Source organism: Physeter macrocephalus, chromosome 9, assembly GCF_002837175.3.
Source record: "Physeter macrocephalus isolate SW-GA chromosome 9, ASM283717v5, whole genome shotgun sequence".
In the NCBI taxonomy this organism is placed as follows: domain Eukaryota; kingdom Metazoa; phylum Chordata; class Mammalia; order Artiodactyla; family Physeteridae; genus Physeter; species Physeter macrocephalus.
The window spans coordinates 36,068,537-36,086,512 of record NC_041222.1 but is presented as its reverse complement, the minus strand read 5'-3'; the positions used below and the strand labels follow the sequence as shown (position 1 = coordinate 36,086,512).

General features: G+C 39.3%; 1 protein-coding gene across 4 annotated transcripts in view; it reads left to right on the top strand.

The window, feature by feature from the left end:
• Positions 1-17,976, top strand: part of PCSK5 (proprotein convertase subtilisin/kexin type 5) — a 470,026-nt gene that overhangs the window by 320,072 nt on the left and 131,978 nt on the right. For 2 of the 4 annotated variants that reach the window (XM_007130098.4, XM_055087125.1), the window contains exons 17-20: positions 3,055-3,139; positions 7,424-7,521; positions 7,953-8,082; positions 8,506-8,621. In XM_007130098.4, the coding sequence (XP_007130160.1) occupies positions 3,055-3,139; positions 7,424-7,521; positions 7,953-8,082; positions 8,506-8,621 (429 nt within the window). Of the gene's footprint in view, positions 1-3,054; positions 3,140-7,423; positions 7,522-7,952; positions 8,083-8,505; positions 8,622-11,825; positions 12,033-17,976 lie in introns of those variants that run through there. The other 2 variants (XM_007130100.4, XM_007130099.4) reach the window with 2 other exon arrangements.

Below are 17,976 nucleotides of genomic sequence, written 5' to 3'. Positions count from 1 at the left end.
CAAAAAATGGGCAGAAGGGCTTCCCTGGTGGCGCAGTGGTTGAGAGTCCACCTGCCAATGCAGGAGACACGGGTTCGTGCCCCGGTCTGGGAAGATCCCACATGCCGCGGAGCGGCTGGGCCCGTGAGCCATGGCCGCTGAGCCTGCGCGTCCGGAGCTTGTGCTCTGCAACAGAAGAGGCCACAACAGTGAGAGGCCCGCATACTGAAAAAAAAAAAAAAAAAGAGACACAAATATACAATGGGAAAAAGACCGTCTCTTTAGTAAGTGGTGTTGGGAGTGTTAGACAGCTGCATGTAAATCAATGAAGTTAGAACACACTCTCACACCATACACAAAGATAAACTCAAAATGGCTTAAAAACTTAAACATAAGACATGACATCATAAAACTCCTAGAAGAGATCATAGGCAAAACATTCTCTAACATAAATCATATCACTGTTTTCTTTGGTCAGTCTCTCAAGGCAGTAGAAATAAAAACAAAAATAAACAAATGAGACCTATCAAACTCACAACCTTTTGCACAGCAAAGGAAACCATAAACAAAATGAAAAGACGACATACGGAATGAGAAAAAATATTTGCAAATTATGCAACGGACAAGGGCTTAATTTCCAAAATATAAGAACAGCTCATACAACTCAACAACAAGAAAAACAGATAACCCAATCGAAAAATGTGCAGACCTAAATAGACATTTCTCCAAGGAAGACATACAGATGGCCAATAGGCAAATGGAAAGATGCTCAACCATTGCTAGTTATTAGAGAAATGCAAATCAAAACTACAATGAGGTACCACATCACATCCTGTTGGTAGGAATGTAACTTGGTACAGCCACTATGGAGAACAGTATGGAAGTTCCTTAAGAAACTAGAAACAGAGCTATCATAGGATCCAGCAATCCCACTCCTGCATATATACCGAGAAAACCATACTTCGAAAAGATACATGCACCCCAATGTGCTAACAAATGCTGGAGAGGGTGTAGAGAAAAGGGAACCCTCCTACACTGTTAATGGGAATATAAGTTGGTGCAGCCACTGTGGAAGACAGTATGGTGGTTCCTCACAAAACTGAAAATAGAACAAACGTATGATCCAGCAGTCTCACTCCTGCGCACATATCCAGACATAACTATAATTCAAAAAGATACACGCACCCCTGTGTTCATAGCAGCCCTATTCACAATAGCCAAGACATAATGTCCATAGATAGATGAATGGATCAACAAGATGTGTGTGTGTGTGTATATAAATACACACACACACACACACACACACACACACACACACAATGGAATACTACTCAGAGCCATAAAAATGAATAATGCCATTTGCAGCAACATGGATGCAAGTAGAGAATATCATGCTAAGTGAAGTAAGGCAGAAAAAGAAAGACAAATACCATATGATATCACTTATATGTGGAATCTAAAATAAGACACAAATGAACCTGAACCTATCTATGAAACAGAAACAGAAATCGGGAACATAGAGACTGGTGCTTGCCAAGGGGGAGCGATGGAGTGGGAGGTTGGGGTTAGCAGATGTAAGCTTTTCTATATAGAATGGATAAACAACAAGGTCCTACTTTATAGCACAGGGAACTATATTCAATATCCTATGATAAACCATAATGGAAAAGAATATATAAAAAAGAATGTGTATATATGTATAACTGAATCACTTTGCTATACAGCAGTAATTAACACAACATTGTAAATCAACTATACTTCAATAAAAATTTTTAGAAAAGGGATCAGAAATAAGTAGGATTCCCTGAAGAAAAATTTCAAAATTCTTTCAACAAGGCTGAGCCTTGCAAAAGGAATTTGGTTCTAGATGGTATATGATAGGATAAAGATAATTGAGAGAACCAGTTCTTTTGCCAGAGCCTGGAAGGTAGATAACTAAAGAAGGCTATTTAAACAATTACTTTGCTGATACAAGTGGTCTGGGCATCTCTCTCCTTCTATGCAATTGCCTTTTGTTTTAATTACCTCCTTTAATGAGTCCATTTACATATAACATAGTGATTATGTATGATCGTGACTAGCAGTAATTACCTCCAACATATTTACAGTTCCCTTGAATAATGTCATTAAGTCCTCAAGACAAGCTGAGAGGTAGGCATTATTGTAATATTTAGTTAACAAATGGGAGAACAGAGACTGTGAACTTGCCCACTGAAAATGCTAAAAGCATAACACAAATCTAGGCCCTCTGGCTTCAGAGCCTATGCCATGTCCAGTAGTCTCAATGACACTATGAGGGGGAGATCATAGATTGTAAAGGACTTCATATTTCAGGCCAAGGGGCTCAGAATTGAGAAAGGAAATGGACTTCCAGGAGGTCCTTAGAGGGATCCATTAAAGCAGTGCTTCTCTGTGGAACCCTGAAGAACACCAGCATTTAAAGAGCAGATAGAGAAGCCGATAGACAAAGCTTCATTCAAGTCTACATACACATGAGGTTAGAATCCACTTGCATCTCAGAGAAGGTATCAAGTCTCCAGCCGCTATAAAGTTTAAGACACTAAACAACGCAAGAAATAATCAACCCTTACCTTGCAATCTTAAAAGCAAGTTCTCTTTTCTAGTATAGTTCGTCAGAGTAGTCCTTAAAGCTGTGAGCATGGGGTCAACCATTCCATCCCTCAGCTGCTGGTGTTGCTTTTCAACCCTTACTAGTGACATTGCCCCAGCTTCATGAGTGAGATTTTCATTGTAGGAAGTTGGGAAACCCTGCTTGGGAAAGAGAATGGGAAGAAGAAAAAAACCAATAAACTATTTAAGAATTAAGTGGACTGTAGTTCTCTTATCTATAAAATGGTAGATATCACTAAGGTGTTACCCCATGCTATATAGTTCCTACCTGTATTTGTTTGCTGAGAAGTGGTAGCAAATGCTGAGTCTGGGGCTTTTCCTACAGTTTCCTACTCAAGGCCATGTGTACTATAGCATACATTAGCAAACATTAGAACATATGTTTGATGGAATCCAGTTGACCCAAATTGATTTATAACCTTGTTACTTTTTCTTTTTTAACAGAGAAAAATCTTTGCCGGAAATGCAGTGAAAACTGCAAGACATGTACTGAATCCGACAACTGTACAGAATGTAGGGAGGGGTCAAGGTAAGAGTGAAGGATTTCATCAAGTAACACAGCCCAAGGACTTCTCAGTATAAATTTAAAAAAAAATAATAAAGTAAATAGATAACCCTTTTATAAGTCACCCTTGGTTTGACTCCCATTCAAACACTTGATTGCTATTTGCATTATCTCTACCATTTTATGTGAAAAAATGGATACCATCTTGGCTAAGGAAGGTTTATAAACAAAATAAAATTCGCTTTAGAAAAGATGGCTCAAATACAAGTAAATAAATGGCCATTTGAGAGGCCTACTTCAGGCTTTTTGACCGGTAGTGCATCAGTCAAGGATTACTGTGTAGGTAACACCAATGAATTATATTTAATCCCCATGATTCATTCCTCTGATGGTCGAAACTATTCCCTTATCTTTATTAATTCTCTCCGTATAGCCAATCATTCTCTTATCTTCAGCACCTCAGGCTGGTTCCATTATGCTATGGTATGCACATAGATTTAATACCAAGGGATGTTTTCCTTGAATGGATGAGACTTGCACATTGCTAAAGCCAGATAGTTGATAGATTCTTTGAGAGAATAACATGCAGCTCAAATGAACTAGGTATTCTCTTGATATTCTTAGAGAAGGTCAGATCATCCCACACTGAGTGAGGAGTCGGACTCTGGGTTTATTACATAGAGCTAGAATTGTGCTCCACTGCTTCCCTTTCAAGAATCAACAGTACCTCTATTTTCACCTTTGATCAGAGGTGAAATATGCAGGGTCCAGGCAGTTTTTAGGCAGGTAATTCTTCGCATTAATTAACAGTGGAACATCATTTTTATTTAGATTAATTGATTATCCATGGCTTTCTTTTTTTGCCCATAAATGCATTCAGTGTCAGTTTGCTTAGCACCTTTTACCTCAGGACTTCAGTTTTGATAAGTATCAGTCTGGTCTGCCTCCTACTGCTTTTTGTAGAAGGAGCAGATTGGCATAATGAAAAGGAGGAAGATAAATGAGAGCTCAGATCTTTCTCTGCCATTTATCAGCTGTGTGATTTTGGCCAAGTCACTTTGCCCCTCTTGAGCTTCGGTTTTCTCATCTATAAAATGGTGATAATAACCCCAATGTTGCTGGATAATGATAAGGATTAACTGTGATAACATTTACAAAGCACTTCTTCCAATATCTGATACTGAATTGGTCCATGAGAAATAAAAGATTAAGATTATTCTCTATATTTCTTAGGGAACATTTGATAGAGTAAGTTAACCAGTGCTCTCCAACAGAAGTATGAGAACCATATGTTATTTTAAATATGTCAGGAGCCACATTAAAAGGAGTAAAAAGATATGGGTGAAATTTATTTTAATAAAATATTGGATCAAAAATATCCAAAAATATTATTTCAACATGTAATCAATGTAAGACAATATAAAAGATAATTAGTGAGATCTTTTATATTCTTTTTTGTTTGTAGTACCTAGCCTTCGAAGTCTGATATGTATTTCACCCCTAAAGCACATCTCAATTCAGACAATAATTTTTTATGAGAAATACTTGATCTGTATTTAGATTTTATAAAATTTAGCTGAAGTAGATTTTTATATAGCCAAGTTGTTCCACACTTACTCAAAAGTTTGCCAATAACCGAATCAAGTGCCAATTTGTAAGATTTAGAATGAAATTAACAAAAATAAAATAAAATGTTAAATTCTGTTCCTTGGCCACACTAGCCACATTTCAAGTGCTCCCGAGCCACGGGTGCTAGAGCGTGTGGGACAGCACAGGTCTAACCTGGCTGGCTTATCCCAGAAAGAACCCAGGAGTTAACGGTACCAGGTTCGTTAGTCTTGCCACCCCTGTATTTTGGAACCAGCAGAAAGCATCATGGTTCACAGAGACTGCTCTGCTGCACGTCCCACTTAGTGCATTCCCTCCTCACACAGTGCAGCCTCTGTCTCCTGCTGAATAAGTGCCAACCTCAGAAGTAATGTCCTTTATTAGAAAAACGAGGCAGCTTTTCAAAAACTTTGATAAGTCTTTTGGTAGTCCTGTTTCCTCCCACAAAAGGATTCATTTGATGCACTGTCCCCTTTTTTACAGCTCTACAAAAACGAAAGGGATTTTCTTTTACTGGCTTTTTAAATGACAGCTCTCTGGCCAGTAGAAGATCTATGAATGAAATACACTTTCTGTCTCCTCGAGGCTCCCTGCGTCTCCTCGAGGCTCCCTGCGTTTTCCTTAGGGGCTTCTAGGGTTGGCCATTTTGCCTCAAGAGACCTGTAAAATTTTAAATACTGGCTAAAAACAAACAAAAATATCTATGCATAAAATACTAGAAGGAAATGGATTAAAATGTGAACAGGACTGTTTGGGATTCTTTTTCAACTACTTTGGTTTTTGTCCTTTCCAAATTTCTTTAAAGAGCATAGGGAAAAATAAATGTTACTTTTTAATAGTCTGCTCCATATTCAAAACACAGTCAAGGGCTTCCCTGGTGGCGCAGTGGTTGAGAATCCGCCTGCCGATGCAGGGCACACAGGTTCGTGCCCCGATCTGGGAAGATCCCACATGCCGCGGAGCGGCTGGGCCCGTGAGCCATGGCCGCTGAGCCTGCACGTCCGGAGCCTGTGCTCCGCAACGGGAGAGGCCACAACAGTGAGAGGCCCGCGTACCGCAAAAAAAAAAAACCAACAACAACAACAAAAAAAAACACAGTCAAGTAAGATGTGAATTGGAGCAATATAGAGAAATATATTTTTTATAAGAAAATAGAAAGCATTTGACCCTGTTGCTTAGATACCCGTTTTCTAGTATTGTCTATTGGGTGACATAGGATTATGGTAACAGTCTCACTATTGAGTTATTCCGTGAGTAAAATTTGTATATTAAATGTTGTAAATTTTATGCATTTGTTTTAAATTTTAAGAATCAGTCTGTAGACTATGAGAAAGCTCATAGCTGATAAAATTTAGAAGAAAAAATTACACATTCCTCGTTTGACATTCTAGCAACTCATTAGGTAACACCTAAGAGTGCTATTTAGAGAAAATATGACACAGATAACACCTAAAAAGACTAAATAATAGTATAACTAAGGAAAATCGAGATGTTTGGAGAAGCAGCAGTATAAGTAGATAATTTTGCCAAATTTTTCATTAGAGTTTAAAATTAATAAATCAAGCAGTAAAGGCAAAAGTATATTAGAATTCTGTTGTTTTGATAGGAACCAATAGAAGAACTAAAATCAGAAACATTTAAAATCAAAAAAAGGCTATTCCTGGGAGTTTGAGCTGGGGGTTGGGCAGGAATAGTTGTGCGCTTTTATTCAGTTGTAATTCATTTTACCATGTGTTCCTACTACATTTATAGTTACAAAACTACTTTTAAGTTTATTGTGTAGTACAGGGTTCCCCAACCCCCGGGCTGCGGACCGCTACCGGTCCGCAGCCTGTTAGGAACTGGGCCGCACAGAAGAAGGTGAGCGGCGGGCAAACGAGCGAAGCTTCATCTGCCACCCCCCATCACTCGCATTACTGTCCCCCCCTCCCCCATCTCATGGAAAAATTGCCTTCCACGAAACTGGTCCCTGGTGCCAAAAAGGTTGGGGACCGCTGGCATAGTAGGTCTAGGAGGTCTGGATATCAGGGAATTGGTAGGCATATTGTTAGCTAAGGTGATTGTTTGGGTCAATAAAATACTTATAAAAACCTCCATGTAAGGGTAAGCTGTGACGAAGTGAGAGAGTGGCATGGACATATATACACTACCAAACGTGGGGTGGATAGCTAGTGGGAAGCAGCCGCATAGCACAGGGAGATCAGCTAGGTGGTTTGTGACCACCTAGAGGGGTGGGATAGGGAGTGTGGGAGGGAGGGAGCCGCAAGAGGGAAGAGATATGGGAACATATGTATATGTATAACTGATTCACTTTGTTGTAAAGCTGAAACTAACACACCATTGTAAAGCAATTATACTCCAATAAAGATGTTAAAACAATAATAAAGCTTTTAAATACTTAAAAAAAAAAACCCTCCATGTTGTAAAATGTTAAGAAGAAATGTGTCAGCCAGTCTAATAATTAAGAGGAATGTCCCCAAAGCTTGCAGCACGTGTGTATGCTACAGACATAATTTTAGGCACAGAGAAGCATTATAGGCATTGGGAGGAGAAAAAAAAGACTACAGGGGCTATTTCCCATGCTTCAAAGCTTTGCCAAAGCCACTGGTCTCTGGGGGGAACTATATTTGTTACATATGGCATTGGGGAGTCATGACTTCTTTGCCTGATCACAGCAGCAGTCTGTGTCTGTGTCTTCAGCCTGCAGGGATCCCGGTGTGCCGTTGCCTGTGAGGATGGACGGTACTTCAACGGCCAAGACTGCCAACCCTGCCACCGCTTCTGCGCCACCTGTGCTGGTACCTTCTCTCCCAGTCCTCTTGTTTATTCTTCTGGCTCTGGTTTGGCTTTTGTTTACCTGTCTTTATCCATCACTCATGCAAACCCATTTGATATTTTTAAAATAAATGCTGGAGAAGCATGGGTCTCTTCTGATAATCATGCATGTATTCTCAGAAGTCAGTCATCAGTAGCCTGTGCTCATTGAAAACTTAAATTTCCCAGTGATACCTCCTTCGCTTTCCAAAGAGATTTGATGTTTTTGGCAAATGGGTTCAATGTAAAACTGGAGCATTATTTTTTCCAAAGAACATAAGGAAAAGCACAAATATCATAATTATTGAAGTTACAACCTATTAATGCCATTTTAACCAACTATGCAATAAGCAGCCCATCATGCAGCCTCTTCTGAGGTTTTGTTTCTGTCTTCGGCATCTGTCTTGCTTTTAAGGAGCAGGTGCTGGTGGGTGTATTAACTGCACAGAGGGCTACTTCATGGAGGATGGGAGGTGCGTGCAGAGCTGTAGTATCAGCCATTACTTCGACCACTCTTCAGAAAATGGATACAAATCCTGCAAAAAGTAAGTGGATCCACCCCTTAAGCCCTAGTGTTTGGCTACCGGGTTCCTTATTTGACTGCTTTCATAAATAATATGAAACAGAATTATTAATGAAAAATAAGGTTCAAACATTTACCTGTGGACACTGTGCTGCACCTTTAACCCAACTGATTTTTTTTTTTTTTTTGCAACTTGGAAGAACTTTAAAACCTCTAAAGTAATATTTCTGTTTCAAGTGCATATGCTCCCTCCCCTTTAAAATCATAGTCTACCTGCTAGGCTTTCTTTAATGTTGTCAAACCTAGCAGTTATTGTAAGAAAAGATTTTTGTGGCATCTTCAAAGGGAGAAGATTAAGTTTAAGACATTAAGAGGTTGGTAGCAAACACATCTTCTTCTGTGCTTGATGTGCGAAAGGATGATAAATTGTACATTCTCCCCATAGATGTGACACCAGCTGTTTGACATGCAACGGTCCGGGGTTCAAGAACTGTACGAGCTGCCCCAGTGGGTATCTCTTAGACTTAGGAATGTGTCAAATGGGAGCCATCTGCAAGGACGGTGAGTACAACTGCTCATTTTGATCTTCTGAGCAAAGTGTGATCTTTCTACGTTAAGGTCTAATATTTTTCCACTTGAAAATGAAACTATCAAGCGTGCCCCAGATAGGACATGCCCAATATCTTGTTGGCGTTCATTCATCTCGAACTTCTACCCTCAGTGAGTTTGGTTCTTTGGTTGTTTTAACTGCAAGAAGAACTAAAGCCTCCACTAACCAAGATGGCACTAGTCAACTTTTTTTTACGTAGTAAACTTGGTTCTTTACAACTTTAGAGTTCTGGGTTCACAGCAAAATTGAGCAGAAAGTGCAGAGAGTTCTCATATAGCCCCTGACTACCCTACGCACATACACAAACACACACACCAACACTCGCTTTATCAGTGTCCCTCACCAGAATGACATGCTTGTTATAGTTGATACCTACATTGACACATCATTATCACCAAAGTCTCTAGTTTACATTAGGGTCCACTCTTGGTGTTCTATGAGTTTGGACAAATGTATAAAGACAAGTATCCACCATTGTACTATCATACAGAACCCCTTCACTGCCCTGAAAATCCTCTGTGCTCTGCCTGTTCCTCCCTCCTTCCCTCCCCCTGCCCAACCCCTGGAAACCACTAATTTTTTTACTGTCTTCATAGATTTGCCTTTTCCAGAATGTCATGTAGTTGGAATGATACATCAAACACTAACTAGAAAAGGCTACCTACTGTATTTTTTCCAGTCTTTTGGCATATGTACTTGTCATCAGATTTTTTAAATACCATACACATGGAGTTTTGTATCTTGCTTTCTGCACTAAGCATTAGATAAACATTATCCTATGTTTTTACAAAGTCTTCAGAAACTTCATTTTTAATAACAGCTTAATATTCTATCATGTGGAGATGCCACAGTTTATTGCCACTCTCCTCTTATATGGATTGTTTATAATTTTTATATGTAAATAACAATCAAATGGTATCTGAATCTTTCATTAAGCTCTGATAGATAGGCATCTATCTAACGACAGAACCAACTACAGATTGGTTCTAATGTTAATGTGGGTCTATTTTTATTTTCATTGCACCAGTGGTTCTCAATCAAAATGCCAGGACCCCAGACCTTCCCCAAAGATTCATTTATATTGGTCTTGGGGTACAGTTTGAGCACTGATAGCTTTAGAATCTTCTCAGGTATTTTTAATGTGCCGCCATTCCCCCTGACAATTTGGGAAATACCAAGTTCTCTCACTTTTCTAGCCTCAGTTTCCCCATCTATAAAATGAATGAATTTAAATTATTCCAACTCCAGCCTTTTGTGAACTTTGACTCTTGATATAATTCATGTAGAGAGGGCCCTAAAATTTGTGCCTAAATTTTATGCAGACGTGCATCTCAATGATGTAGAAAGAAATTGTTTTGAACCATTGTTGTTCTAAACATCTTTGGACTGTTAGGAAAATAGGAAAATAAAAAACTATGCATTTGGAACAGTTTTCCCTGATAAAATCACTTCCCTGGGTTTAATCTTTGTCTTCTTTTGAACGGTTCCTCTTCTGGAAATTTCACAAGAGGCAGAAGAGTGCTGTGGTTGAGAGAATGTGGATTCAGGAGTCAGAATGCTGTCATTCATATCTAGCCTCCAGACCTTGGGCAGGTTATGAGCTTTTCTGGGCCTCACTTCCCTCATCTGTAAAAATGAGAAGGATAATGCTGTCGACCTCATATGGTTATTCTACAACTTCCGGTTAGGAATCTCAAACATCAAAAAGATCTGAGCATGCGATGGCATGCATAGCAACATCATTTATGGTCTCATATCCACAGAGCATCACAGGTGACTTTGCATCTTCATAGCTTTTCTAATGTATGATTGATCTGGCAGGGACGGGGCAGACCTGCTCAGGCTCCGTGTTTAAACTTTTCATGGCCAGGGCTAATTCTCACCACACAACATGGAGGTGAGAAGATTGAGGGATGGCACCCCAGGTACTATGTAAGTTATCACCTTTTGGTTACCAGCCAGTGCTCCTTACCCTTACTTGAAAAGATGGTTCCCCTATATCTGAATATGATCAGAAGTTTTGTAAGTTAGTAACTGAAAAACTAAGGAAGATTTTTAAGTGACTGACCCAAAAGATCCACTGTGACTGGAAATTTTCACCCATAGCACTTGGTACCGGGCATTTCAAGGTTTGTGATGCTTTAACGGCTTTCCCTAAACCACAGTAAGCATGGGATAATTTATGCCAATGGCACTTTGGTAAAAGTGGAGTGTCAGGATTGCAGGCAAAAGTGGAAAATGAAGAACCATGATTTGTGATGAGTCCATTTTCAGGTCGGTTAAAGAATGAGAGAATTGATGGCTCACCAGGCTTTCCAAATCACGTGGCAGTTGCATTCAGGGATGTGCTTTTTCTTTCAACTGTCATATTTCAGTGATTCTAAGACATACTTTTTTAATATATTTTAACAGCTCTGGAATCAGACGCATCTTATAATTCATGGCAGCTTACAACTGCTTTTGATCCACAGGTTGATGTGACATAGTTGTCATCGCCTGTGACTTAGTCACAGATATGTCTAGTCAACTGAGTTAGGCACATGATCACTCCTACTTGTGTTGCATTTAATTGCACTTCATAATAGCTTGAAAAAGTTAAACTATTTCTCAATATTCAAAGGAAGAATTATTACATAAGCCCAGAAACAAAACAGCATGTTATATAAATTTAACTAATACTTTCAAGAAGCATAAAACTAATATTCTGATAAGAGGCTATTGTGTCACCATTTAACATGAATTTTTTTCTTGGTAATACTTAAAGTAGTGGTGCATCTGAAATCCAGTGTCTTGGATTCAGTGAAATACAGTACAAACGACTGTATACGCTCTGCTCTAGGTAACTCCGAAAAGAAAAATTCCTTGCCTATATTATTATTGATTTCTAATTTATTCTTTTTCTAATCTTTTTTTTCCTTTCATAAATGGATACCAATCACATTTACCGTTGGACTGCAATATCTCTCCTTGAAAACAATGCTGTTGACTGAAATCACTTTGGGTGGATCAAATTTCTTCCTGTTGACTGCCCCCGAATGATCTCTTCCAATCCCCCCAATCTGCCTCTCTGGCCAATCACAACCTTCTTCCGTGTGTGTCCATCATGCTGCTCTCGTCCTCAACTTCCCCTCTCTCTTGCTGACTTCCTGGAAAAGCAACGGAAGAGTCCTGGGCGGAAGGAGGCTTCTGTATGCTAGTGAAAAAGAACAATCTGTGCCAGCGGAAGGTTCTTCAACAACTTTGCTGCAAAACCTGTACATTCCAAGGCTGAGCTGCCATCCTAGATTTCTTTGTTCCTGTAGACTTATAGATTACTCCATATTATTATTAAAAAGAAAAAAGCAAGCAAAAAAAAAAAAAAAGCAAGCCACCTCTCTCTTTCTTGCTCTCTTTTTCTCTCTCTCTCTCAAATTTGTGCAGGGAGATGGTGAACTGTTTTGTCAGAACTTAAATGGAAAAAAAAAAAAAATAAACCTACAACAAGCCTACCTTTTATAACTGGGTGTTTAGTGCTAAACAGCCAGAACCACAGAGACAGTATTGTATGACCAAAGCATTTGATGCCAAAATTTGACGTTAAAGTAATGATTTGATTTCCTGCCCTGTTTTTGAAGGTCCATTTTTTTTCCTTTTGCATTTACTTGCTTGTTTCCCCTTTGAGACGCCTAAAAATATACCTTTCAAAAACATCACTAGAGCAGACATAGATCAAAATGAAACAGAAAGCTCCTGCATCCATCATTTTTCATGCTTGAGTCCACTGTCGGGGGAAATGGCAGAAAACTGGACCTAAGGGCATTAAGAACATCCCGCAGAGATGTGTTCAGTGTCGTTTGTCTTGGTTTTTCACAGTTGACCATTGATACTTTCCACACATAATTTACTTCATGCATTATGTGCTGGTTTTGGCATTATGCCCACTTGATAAGTCTGCTCCACTGGTTTCATCAGATAGACTTGCTGCTACTGGCTTTTCCATGGTAGATTCGGTTATTTCACATACAGCTGGTCAAATGGGATTGCTCTGCATAGTCAAAGTGGTGATGGACAGAATGCAAAGATTCACAAAATAGCTGAGACTGATCCAGCTCCCCCCCAAATCCAGAGTGTTCACTTGTAAACCCTGCACAATCTCTTGGTGCTATTCAGCCATTATCCCCATAGCATTTTTTTTTTTAAGGCCATCAGAAATTCCATGTGTTGTAGTGGGAAGCATTTTGGATATGATGAAGAAAATTTCTTCCTGGAGTCAAACGTTTCTAAAAGGTCCTGTATTTTTAAGAAATGGAATTTATTTAAATAATATTTAAGCTCGTGCCCAAGTTGGCCGGGCAACATTTTTCAATGGTGCTTATTAGAAGTTTTTTTCATCTTGTCATTTTAAGAAAATAAAACTGGAAATGGAATATGGGCAGCATGATTGTACCCTCCTGGTTCTGTTCTTTTCCCACTCCTCTGTCCCTCTATATAACCATGCTATGATACACCTGTCCACTGAATGTCACTGAGATCATCTGTTTTCTTGGAAATATCTTCACTGGTTTTCTATGACTCCCCAAACACATCCTGGAATCTAGCAGACTGAATTATTTGAAGACTGTTTGGATCAGTGGTCAAAAATGAGGAAACCTGATAGATCTTTTTATAACTCTGAGTTTCTATGTTTAGGAGAGGATAGACTGATATCAAGTTTCTTCATGTTTCATATCAAAGCTCCATTGGTGACCTCATTTGCTTTGAGAATGACCAGCCATCTTGCAAGCTTTAGGCTTCTGACAGCCTCACTTCCAAGATGTCACTGGCCTCACAGATGAGAAGAGGAATGATATCAATATAGGTTATCCTGGGAAGTGGATGCTAACTAAGGTCCCCATCCAAGCAGCAAGGTAGTAAAAAGCCTACCTTGAAAATATGCATTCCTAGACATCAAAGTTAACATTGAACCCAAGGTAAATAATGAGTATAAAGTCTAATGACCCTCTTAATAGCATTGTAGTGATACTGAGTCACGTAATGATTCATATGTAACTAGGGAATCAACTGATTTTGTTGAGTAATTTTCCTCTTCGTAACACTTCAGGCCCTTCTGACCCGAAAAAAGCAAGTTAGTCCCAGGTATGGCATGTAAAGTCTTACATTTAAAGGCACAGTCTCTAAGTGGACAAAAGCAAGTGAGAGCCTAAAGCAAGGTCAAGCAGATGGTGAAACCAGATTTGCCTGCAAAGAAATCCATTTAACTGAACCCACCCATAATATATGAGGCACAAAGTTACTATGAAGGGAAAAACAAAAATGATGGCTGTGTTCTTAGACAAATAACTGTCAATCTGACAGTCAAAATCATTGGGGTCTACCAACATGTGTTCCATTTCTCACTGACCATGCAGGCACACATTGTGGAAATACTGGTTTAACTACTAGTGGTTACTGCCTCGTTTATCTACAGAATATTATTAACTAGAACATAATGCTTTCAAAGTTTAAGTTAATGTTATATATTATGTATAAATATATATATTCATAATGAGATATATGTAATGGATAGTACAAAGTTTGGAGACTTAACAAATGCTCTAACCTCTAGAGACAAAAGTCCTATCTTCTGTTTTGTCTTTTGATTTTTCATTAGTGATCCATTGTTAAATCCAAATCCACTTTTACTGAAAAATACTGTACATGTGTAAAATGTTCAGTTGTTTTTTTGTAAAATATAGTAGAATGGTTGTAATTGATACTGGCCCAAATCAATGTTATTCCATATTTTATTTTTTCTATTAAATTAACCTAAGTTCCTGTTTATTTGATCTGTTCGTACCCATGTGCAAACATCTCTGAAAGGGTGAGGTCATGAGAAACTTCTCTGTTTCCACATAGATGCTGAATATGGAGGAAAGGGTGAGGTGAATGAACCATCTAAATAAAGTTGGGGAAAAGGGTGAGCAGAGGTGGGAACTGAAAAAAAAAAGGAGAAAGTAACAGCAATAGAAGAAAGGATCAGTTTAGGTTTGGTCATGAATGTATGTTAAATCCCATGTTTAGTAAGCAGATTGTGAAAAAAATCTACAAAAGTTTGGTGCAGTTGCTATTGCATTGTACAGATGCCATGTCCAGTGAAAGGGCCACCTGGACCTGCTCTTTCCCTGGTTTCCCCCAGGGCATGGACTACTACATACCCGCCAGTGGGTGTATGGAAGGGTGGGGACCAAGGGGCTGGGCACAAAGAGGTCAGGCAGCAGGGGTAGGTGTGAAAGCTGTTATAGAAGATGACCTTGTTCAATTGGCTAATATCCTGTGTATCATTGTTAGTTGGCTGTATCCCTGGATGCCTAGAAGATGACTTTTCTAAAATCAATCTCCAGTACATGCCACAGGGTAGGACTGTATAGTTAGCAAAAAACAACCATGGATCATAGATCTTTGTGAACCCTGCTTGAGATGGTCACTAGCCTTGAAAGTTCAATGCCCTGTCTTTTGCAAAAAGAAATGAGAAATCAAGAGAGGTGACACACATATTGCACTCCAATTAGGTTTAAAGATCTGGGGATACAAAAAGGTATGAGAGAGCTGCTGCCATGAAGTCCCATTACAGAAAGGGAGAGAAACTAATTTTATTGACCACTTACTATGTGCTGTACAATATGGGAATATAGAGTATATATATACTGATATATCCTCTTTTAAGTTTCACACAAACTCTAGAGCAGAGACATGTATTATCCTCTGTTTATAAATGAGAAAGCTGAGGCTTATGGACTGAAATAAATTGATTGGGATTACATAACCAGACTCAGAATAATAAAAATAAAATTCAGTATTAAGACCATTAATACTAAGTAGTGAATTCTAAATCTCAGATGAATGAGACACTAAGTTGTTAAGTTCAGACAGGCGGAAATTCCTTTGAATTGGATGGGTCAGGCCGAGTTTCCTAGAGCAGTCTGGACTAGCACTGGTTCTTGGAGGATGGCTAAGGCTTAACTAAGCAGATGGGACTAAAGCAGGAGGAGCATTACCAGTGAACTTGCTGCACAAGAGGTGTTCAGGGAAGCAAGTCAATTGTTTTAATGCTTTTTAATCTAATTAGCCTGTTGCTACAAAGGACAGTGATTCAACATTTGATGGATCAGTCAAGAAGAATCGACATTTTTACACTTTCCAAAAGATGGATAGTGTACCCATTCTTTTCAATTCCCACACCCATGGAAGACCTTGCTAATCATCAATATCCATCTGTGGATTGATCAGCATTTTCTCACCTTTCACCACAGTATTAGGGCCTTATCATCATGCTACTGATCTATCAGACTCATGGTTTTCCACCCAACAGTCTACTCTTCATTTTGAGGAACTTGCACACTGAGTGCTTCGTAGAGAAGGGCAGGTAGTTGTTGTAGTAACTACTAAATTAAAATTTCTCCATCATGTGATCAACACTGTAGGCACATCTGAGTATGGAAATATTAAACACCCCATCCCCCTCATGTAGAAAGAATATCATGCAGCTAAAATATAAGTGGGCATGCATTCTCAACTGCTTTCATATGATCATTCAGATTCACACAAAGGGCAATGACAGACAGCAGCTTGACGATTACGGAGAAGACTGGAGGCAACTTCCGCTGTGGCCTGGCCAGCTCAACACTGCCGCCTTCCATCTGCTGATACAAAATGGCAGCAGGAACACAAAGGCCAGCTGCAGCCTGACCTCACCTGGCCCAAGCTGGGCCCTGGGCCCCAAACTCAGTATGTGTCAATGACAAAGTATGAACCTGCTTCTCCTCCCTGGTTGACAACCATTTCCAAAGTTATTTTTGTTGCAAACCTATAACATCTGAAATTCTCGGCAGAATACTTTGCAGCCACTGACAAATTTAGCAGGGCATAGCCAAGATGGACTTAATTTCACTGTGGCTCATTGGAGCAGCTTGGCAGTAGAGATGGGGCTGTAATCCATACAATCATGTCTCCTCTTCATAATGAGAGGTGAAGATCTGGCCCAGAGTCAATTCCTGGGCAAGAAGGATGCAGTTGTGCAGCATCACTGAGTCTCAGAGGGCAAGTCTGGGACCTGGGAATGCCAGCAGTTCCTTCCTACCTTCTACCTGCAAGGGACTTAGAAGGATGTTTGACTGTCTTATTACTGAAAGATTTTCTTGCAAGATTTCTTCTCTAAAGGGCCACTGTTGGGTCCCCTGCCCCCAACAACTGTTGCAACTGTTGCTTTTTCTGGGCCAGGCATCAGGCAACAAAAGATATTTTGCATCCCCACTGCTAGAAGTTTCCAGAAACATTCCCTGAGGCCTGAATTGTAAAACCCTTTTTCATTTTATAAAAGAATACATTATTTTAAGAATACAGTGTTTTGAAGCTGGCAGAGTTCTACTAAAATGGCTTTATTTAATTTTGCAACCACAAAAATCAGAGCGACCTATAGAAACTAACTTTCTGTTGCAAGATTCACAAGTCAAGGGTGTGGCTGAAACTCAAGCCCACAGCATCAACCTTCTACACAACACTGCCTCCTTTTTATGAGTACCATAGAGAAAACAAGTCCATATATGTTGCAAGGCAGGGGGTAAGAGCCTTTTCCCAAGTGTGGATAGAAAGCACACTGTATCCCTAGACTTGGCTTTTTCTCCTTATGAGCTCAAATGATTTGCTTCTGTAAATAAACTTTGAGTCCCTGTCATATACCAAGCTCTGAGGTCCTTCATGCCCTCTTCAAGCTAATGGTCTAGTGGGAAACACAGACACAAAAATGCATGGTTATAATATGAAGATATCCAGTAGAGGGCTAAAAGTCCCATGCCTTGCACGATAAGCTTTCCAAGGGCATCCAAAAATAACGTGAAACATTCAAAATAGAGTTGCCTTTAAAATGTGCAAAATCAAATGATATTTTAATTAAATATCTACAAAATGCAAAATGTCAAACTAGTCAACTGCAGCTCAAAACTTAAGGAATCACATATAATTCAACTTAATGTGGGATAAAGCTGAATTTTAATATGTTTGATATGATGTGGGACCCACAGAGGTAGGAGAACTTAGGATCTGCTGGGTGCCTAATTTAACCCTGCAGAGGAGGGAGAAATTCACTATTCATGGGGGGAGGAATATATTTATATATATTTCTGATCTCTTCCCTCAAGATTCCCACCTGTAAATAAAGAAAAAAAAAATGAAAAGAACTGAGGACACTCTCAGAGACCTCTGGGACAACATTAAATGCACCAACATTCGAATTATAGGGGTCCCAGAAGAAGAAGAGAAAAAGAAAGGGACTGAGAAAATATCTGAAGAGAT